This window comes from Macadamia integrifolia, chromosome 2 (assembly GCF_013358625.1).
Source record: "Macadamia integrifolia cultivar HAES 741 chromosome 2, SCU_Mint_v3, whole genome shotgun sequence".
Taxonomy (NCBI): domain Eukaryota; kingdom Viridiplantae; phylum Streptophyta; class Magnoliopsida; order Proteales; family Proteaceae; genus Macadamia; species Macadamia integrifolia.
Genome location: NC_056558.1, coordinates 23,562,098 through 23,569,949, shown reverse-complemented (window position 1 = coordinate 23,569,949; position 7,852 = coordinate 23,562,098). Strand labels below are relative to the sequence as shown.

General features: G+C 36.8%; 1 protein-coding gene across 3 annotated transcripts in view; it reads left to right on the top strand.

Moving 5' to 3' along the window:
- The window catches only part of LOC122091216 (cinnamoyl-CoA reductase 1-like), a 10,023-nt gene extending 5,882 nt beyond the window's left edge, over positions 1 to 4,141 (top strand). Inside the window, exons 1-4 of one of the 3 annotated variants that reach the window (XM_042661077.1) lie at positions 2,534 to 2,743; positions 2,861 to 3,015; positions 3,133 to 3,671; positions 3,761 to 3,863. In XM_042661077.1, the coding sequence (XP_042517011.1) occupies positions 2,539 to 2,743; positions 2,861 to 3,015; positions 3,133 to 3,671; positions 3,761 to 3,773 (912 nt within the window). In that variant the 5' untranslated portion in view covers positions 2,534 to 2,538 and the 3' untranslated portion in view covers positions 3,774 to 3,863. Of the gene's footprint in view, positions 1 to 2,533; positions 2,744 to 2,860; positions 3,016 to 3,132; positions 3,672 to 3,760 lie in introns of those variants that run through there. The other 2 variants (XM_042661064.1, XM_042661071.1) reach the window with 2 other exon arrangements.
- Positions 4,142 to 7,852: the final 3,711 nt, after the last annotated feature.

Here is a 7,852-nt window from a genome sequence, read left to right as displayed (position 1 = left end):
CCCCCCCCCCCCCCCTCTAACCCTTTTTATTATTTGTTCTAATATGGAAATGAGTTGGCTTAATTGAGGAGCTCTGATCATGCTGTAGATTATTCAACACACCCCTTCACCCCACCCCCCAAAAAAAAAAATTCTTTTGTAAAATGTGAAATTGTGGATAGAATTTGTATGCAATCATAATTTAAAAAGTAGTAGTCCCTTTATCCCCCAACAGGGTTATAATCATATAGCAATAAGTTTTGGAATGACAAGTAGCTAATTGTAGCATCAGTTATTAAAGGAGACAAACTTAGTCTTCAACGATGTTAGTTAGCATTGGAGCAGAATGAGATGTAAAGTATTTCATGTGTCAGCATTAAATAGTTTGATGTACATTCAGTTTTGTGCAAGATCTGATATCGCCTTTGCAATGGAAGTATTTAAGAAGGTTTTAACGTAATCTTTGTATGCCACATTGAATTGCGATAAAGAAGGTGCTGAAACATCTAAAGAGTCCTAAAGATCATAAACCGACTTATATAAGTGCAGATTATATTGGGTATGGTGATACAAAAAAGTCTACTTCATAACATATTTTCTTTCTTGTTGTAGGAGCGGCCTCTTGTAAGGATGTAAGGCAACCAAAAGTAGCTTCCTCCACAATGCAAACAGAAATCATAGTATGCTACGAGGTGGTCTCTAAAACCTCACGATTGAGATCATTCCTTACAAATACTGATACCCAAAACCATTGTGATGACATGGAATAAAAATAGCAAATGGTTATTAAATAAAAAAAAATTTATAATTGACTATTTTTATTTATTTATTGGCCAAATGGATTTTGCCTCAAATAAAAATAAACGGATTTAAAAAAAAAAATGATAATGAGACAGAGACATAGAGAGACTAAATCAAAGAAGGAAAGAGAAAACGTGCATTTTCCCAAAATGTTATTCAATGAATTCACGTGTTGGTAAAGGGAACGTCCGAGAGGCAAGAACCCTAAAAACACTGAATTCAAGCTCGTACGATCTGGGCTCGAAGAAAACCCAAATCATAAATAAAACTTTTAAAAGGCTAAAACCCAAATCATAAATAACTTTTAAAAGGCTAGAAGAAAGGTAATTCCGAATACGATCCCAAACTCTTGAAACACTGAAATAAGAGTGAAAGAGCATTGAAACCTTACCAGCTAGGGCATGTAAAAGAACGTACGATCAAGGAATTTATCTCTATTAGTTTTTTATTCTTCTTCCCTTGAATCCGGATCAGGTAATCTCGTATATCCTGATACGTGGATTTGAAATTTATTAAGTGAAAAGAGAGAAAATGACTTCCAAATTTATGGACCAAGAGCGTACAAGATTGTTTTCGTCTAGTGAACCTGATCCAGTCTCTCTTCCTCCCAACCCCTTTTTTCTACTTTCCAGTGTTGTCATGGCTTATGGCCACCCTCATTTGAGTGAGGTGCTTGATTAGTTTGCTCCTCATGATTTTTCCTCGATGAGTGTGTAGCACAAAAATCCTTTGACAAGTGCTTGATTAGGCAAAGAACAACCGTTGGTTGTACGATCTCAGCGCCTAGACATAGAGCAACGAAATTATGCCTCCACCCCTGTGAAACCCAAAAGCCCCACCCTGACACAGGAGTCGTGTGACCAGGGATCGTTCTTTCACTCATTATATGATTATATATCCAAAAAATAATTCATTTTAGTATTAATTTGATTTTATTCCCCCTTATGACTAAACTAGACAACTGCAGAGAAATGTGTTACAATTAAGTGAAACTTGGCTGTTGCTAGGGTTGTTGCCAAGTAGTTGCAACCACTAGTAGTACTCAAGGGGAATGGAATCTCAGGAATAGGTGAAAAATTCCAATGAAGGAGAACATTTTCAAACCTAATCCTGAGATTCCATTTAGCTGTAATCAGGGCAGCAATCAAATTTATTTTTCCAATCCCCCACCCCCTCAATTATATCAAGATGAAGAATCTCTAATATAAAAATGTAGCTAGCATCCATGATCATAAGTAGTATTCTCTACTCCATCTTCATTTTTCTACCATCAATATGGACAACTTTCAATAATGACAAATTACTTTTAATGTATTATCTCTGTTTTCATGCTTAGGATCCCCTTCCCCTTTCCCTTTCCCTTTCCTTTTCGCTCTCCCCTTTTTGTTGTATCATCAGTTTAAATTTATCGGTTGTATTTTTTTTCTTCTTTGTTTAAACTTTATCGGTTATATCTGCTATCTCTTTTTACGTGTTTAACATATTTTTCATATATATATATATATATATATATATATAAAAAAAAGGCCTTTTGTTTTTACAGCTCAAAGTGGGCCAAACTATTGCCATCAGGCATCAGCCATGGATGGTTTAATCACCTCGTGGACAATGTTTTTCTGCTCGGTTAACAATCAACATAAATAAGATTCCATCTTTTGTTAGGTACATGGCAATAATTTCTGTCCCTTCCATATGTTGGCAGAAGGCACATGCTGCCCTTCCATGATGTCAATCCCTCCTCTAACAAATCCTTTGTAAATGGCCCAAACTTTATACCCACCCTTACATACTGTCTTGTGTCTACCATATTTTCTACTACTCCTTTTCTCCTTCCAAAAGAAAAGAATAATGGTTTCCGGCCAAACTGTGTGTGTTACTGGGGCTGGAGGTTTCATTGCTTCATGGCTCATCAAGCTTCTCCTAGAAAGAGGTTACTTTGTCAAGGGAACAGTTCGAAACCCTAGTAATCTCTCTCTCTCTCTCTCTCGTTAGGTTTTCACCTTATTATAACTTGTGCAGTACTGATCTTACACCTTGCTTGGCAATAACATCTCATTCTATATATTTCTCATTACAACAGATGATCCAAAGAATTCTCATTTGAGGGAGATGGCAGGTGCAAAGGAGAGATTAACTCTTTGTAAAGCTGACATTCTTGATTATGAAAGCATTCTCGATGCACTCACAGGATGCGGTGGAGTCTTCCACCTAGCCTGTCCAGTTGTCAATGATTCAGTAATTAATTACTATCCCTTCTTTTGCCTACAAATCTACATTATTTTAATTTGCTTTCTAAGGTATGATATGATGATGTACGTGTCTTTCTTTCTTGTCCCAAATTTAAATTTGAAGAAACGAGTGCTGGAGCCAGCAATAAGAGGAACCATGAATGTGATGAATGCCGCAGCAGAAGCCCAAGTTCTACGTGTGGTTTTCACATCTTCAATCGCAGTAACTTACTTGGACCCCAATAGAAGTCCCGACAAGGTCGTCGATGAGACTTGCTGGAGTGATCCCACCTATGTCAAGACCATTCCGGACTGGTATTGTTATGGGAAGATGCTGGCAGAGCACAAAGCATGGGAGATGGCAAAGAAGAGAGGGTTGGATCTGGTGACTGTTATCCCTCCATTGACGATTGGTCCACTGCTTCAACCCAATCTGAATGCTAGTGTAGTTCACATTCTCAAGTTTCTGAATGGCAGGAATAAGGTATATGACAATGCTATACAGGGTTATGTTCACGTCAAGGATGTAGCATTGGCTCATATTCTTGTTTATGAGACCCCATCCGCTTCTGGGAGGTACCTCTGCCTCCACAGTGTCCTTCACCGATCTGAGATCTCTGCCATGCTTCTTCAGATGTTCCCTGGCTACCCCATCCCTACCAAGTAAGCTTCTTAAATATTACCTCTACTGATCAACTCAATTAAGCCTTATCCAAATTATTGTTTCAATTCAATTCTTACTTATTTTTTAGGGGGTATGGGTAATGGATGCATGCAGGTGCTCTGATGAAGTGAACCCAAGAGTGAAACCATTCAAGTTCTCGAACCAGAAGCTAAGGGATCTAGGCCTTGAGTTCACACCTGTGAAGGAAGCCCTCTACGATACTGTGATAAGCTTGCAAGAGAAAGGTCTACTCACCTCACCCCAACAACTTCCTTCACGTCTTTGATTGTCAATCTTGACTGACCATGCCCGTACGAGAGCTTGCCTCCTAATAAAGAACCTTCAACTATTGTAAAGCTGTGATTGTGATGGGCCTTTACAGCTTAAGCCCACCATCTGTATATCTAAATCATTAAACCTTTTTACCCCAATAAATTAATAAATAAATAGAAATGAAACCTATTCCATATGATTTCTACCTTTTTAGCAATTTCACGGGGTTGGTGTAATGCGTAAAGTTGGATGAGGGAATTTCTGAACAAATAAGATGCTAAAATTTATTTTATTTTATTACATTATTGTCAAAATAATGTGTGACCTCCCCCCTCTAACCCTTTTTATTATTTGTTCTAATATGGAAATGAGTTGGCTTAATTGAGGAGCTCTGATCATGCTGTAGATTATTCAACTACCCACCCCCCCCCCCCCCAAAAAAAAATTGTTTTGTAAAGTGTGAAATTGTGAATAGAATTCCCAAAAGGGTTATAATCATATATCAATAAAGTTTTGGACTGACAAGTAAGGATAATTTGGAACTAATTGTAGCATCAGTTATTAAAGGAGACAAACTTAGTCTTCAACGATGTTAATTAGCATTGGAGCAGAATGAGATGTAAAGTATTTCATGTGGCAGCGTTAAGTAGTTTGATGTACATTTAGTTTTGTACAAGATCTGATATCGCCTTTGCAATGGAAGTATTTAAGAAGATTTTAACATAATCTTGGTATGCCACATTGAATTGCGACAAAGAAGGTGCTGAAACATCTAAAGAGTCCTGAAAATCATATACCGACTTATATAAGCGCATACTATATTGGGTATGGTGATACAAAAAAGTCTACTTCAACACATATTTTCTTTCTTGTTGTAGGAGCGGCCTCTTGTAAGGATGTAAGGCAACCAAAAGTAGCTTCCTCCACAATGCAAACAGAAATCGTAGTATGCTATGAGGTGGTCTCTAAAACCTCACGATTGAGATCATTCCTTACAAATACTGATACCCAAAATCATTGTGCTGACATGGAATAAAAATAGAAAACGGATATTAAATAAAAAAAATCTTTTATAATTGACTATTTTTATTTATATATTGGCTAAATGGATTTTACCTCAAATAAAAATAAACGGATTTAAAAAAAAAAAATTGATAATGAGACAGAGACATAGAGAGACTAAAATAAAGAAGGAAAGAGAAAACGTGCATATTCCCAAAACGTTGTTTAATGAATTCATGTGTCGGTAAAGGGAACGTCCGAGATGCGAGAACCCTAAAAACATTGAATTCAAGCTCGTACGAACCGGGCTCGAAGAAAACCCAAATCATAAATAACTTTTAAAAGGCTAGAAGAAAGGTAATTCCGAATCCGATCCCAAACTCGTGAAACTGAAATAAGAGTGAAAGAGCATTGAAACCTTACCAGCTAGGGCGTGTAAAAGGAACCTACGATCAAGGAATTTACCTCTATTAGTTTTTTATTCTTCTTCCCTCGAATCTGGATCAAGATAATCTCGTATATCTTGATACGTGGATTTGAAATCTATTAAGTGAAGATAGAGAAAATGACTTCCAAATCTATGGATCAAGGGTGTACGAGATTGTTTTCGTCTAGTGAACCTGATCCGGTCTCTCTTCCTCCCAACCCCTTTTTTCTACTTTCCAGTGTTGTCATGGCTCATGGCCACCCTCATTTGAGTGAGGTGCTTGATTAGTTTGGTCCTCATGATTTTTCCTCGGTGAGTGTGTAACACAAAAATCTTTTGAGAGGTGCTTGATTAGGCAAAGAACAACCTTTGGTTGTATGATCTCTGCGCCTAGACATAGAGCAACGAAATTATGCCTCCACCCCTGTGAAACCCAAAAGCCCCACTTTGACACAGGAGTTGTGTGACCAGGGATCGTTCTTTCACTCATTATATGATTATATATCCAAAAAAAATTCATTTTAGTATTAATTTGATTTCGTTCCCCCTTATGTCTAAACTAGACAGCTGTAGAGAAATGTGTTGCAATTAAATGAAACTTGGTTGTTGGTAGGGTTGCTGCCAAGTAGTTGCAACCACTAGTAGTACTCAAAGGAATGGAATCTCAGGGATAGGGGTGAAAAATTCCAACAAAGGAGGACATTTTCAAACCTAATCCTGGGATTTCATTTAACTATAATCTGGGCAGCAGTCAAATTTATTTTTCCAATCCGCCACCCCCTCAATTATATAAAGATGAAGAATCTCTAATATAAAAATGTAGCTAGCATCCATGACGATAAGTAGTATTCTCTACTCCATCTTCATATGTCTACCATCAATATGGACAACTTTCAATAATGACAAATTACTTTTAATCCCTTAATTTTAATGTATTATCTCTATTTTCATGCTTAGGATCTCCTTTCCCTTTCCCTTTCCCCTCTCCCCTTTTTGTTGTATCATCAGTTTAAATTTATCGGTTGTATTTTTTTTCTTCTGTGGTTAAACTTTATCGGTTATATCTGCTATCTCTTTCTACGTGTTTAACATATTTTTCATAAAATAAAATAAAATAAAATAAAATAAAATAAAATAAAATAAAATAAAATAAAATAAAATAAAAAAGCTTTTTGTTTTTACAGGTCAAAGTGGGCCAAACTAATGCCATCAGGCATCAGCCATGGATGGTTTAATCACCTCGTGGACAATGTTTTTCTTCTGCTCGGTTAACAATCAACATGAATAAGATTCCATCTTTTGTGAGGTACATGACAATAATTTCTGTCCCTTCCATATGTTGGCAGAAGGCACATGCTGCCCTTCCATGATGTCAATCCCTCCTCTAACAAATCCTTTGTAAATGGCCCAAACTTTATACCCACCCTTACTGTTGGGAAATTGGAAATTGGATTGAAGATTATCATTGTTGGCAACTATTTTAGAATTATTGGTTCAACGGTTCAATGGTTAATTGAAGAGAGTTGATGTGGTTCGATTGGTTTAATTTTAAAGTGGAACCGGGTTGGCAACTATTTTAGAACTATTGATTTAACGGTTCAATGGTTAATTGAAGAGAGTTGATGTGGTTCGATTGGTTTAATTTCAAAGTGGAACCGGTAGAGCTCAATTTAATTAGATCAATGTAGCCATTACATGGTGATGATGTCAACATGCACTACAGTCCAATTTCAAAGTGGAACCAGTAGACAATTTAATTAGATGAATGTAGCCATTACATGGTGATGATGTCAACATGCACTACAGTCCAAGTCTTATATGAAATCCTAGAGAAAAAGAGAGGATAATGTCAAAATTTGATTACAGGTGGGACTTCGTCTTGTATACGTAACAGAATATATACAAGGACAGATGTTCGGTTTTCAAATCAATTTCTCCCTTGCGCACATGGACAACAAGTTAAAGATCAGTCCGAGCTTTGGTAAAAGTCAAGAAGTTGAAGTAGAGAAGGAGTTGTTTGCTGAGTTGTTACGATCCCATTGGAGTTTGAAGAATATTTTAATGCCAAATAAAAGGGACGTCGTTTTCTCAAAGCATGGACAGTTATTCTTAGAGTTCTAATTGAAAAACAATAACTGGATCCGAATAGGACTGATCCTCTGCGTGAATGGGTGCTGCTCAAGTTTACAAACAATATAAAAGGGTTTTTTTTTGGTTTTAGAATCGGGTAATTTTCTCTATAAGAAGCAAAACTGAGAAAGAGAAAGAGAGAGAGGAAGAGAAGCAACCTTGAGAGAGAGATCCAAAAGGTTGAGATGTTGATGGTTTGAGCATGTTCTTCTATATGTCAAGCAAGCAATCATCAACGGGGTTTACACAGGCTGAGGTAACCCGTATCTAAAATCCCTATTTTTATATTCTAGAGTGTTTATTGTTGAGAAACTCTAGATCAATGGTGTATTGGGTTGGGATTTTATT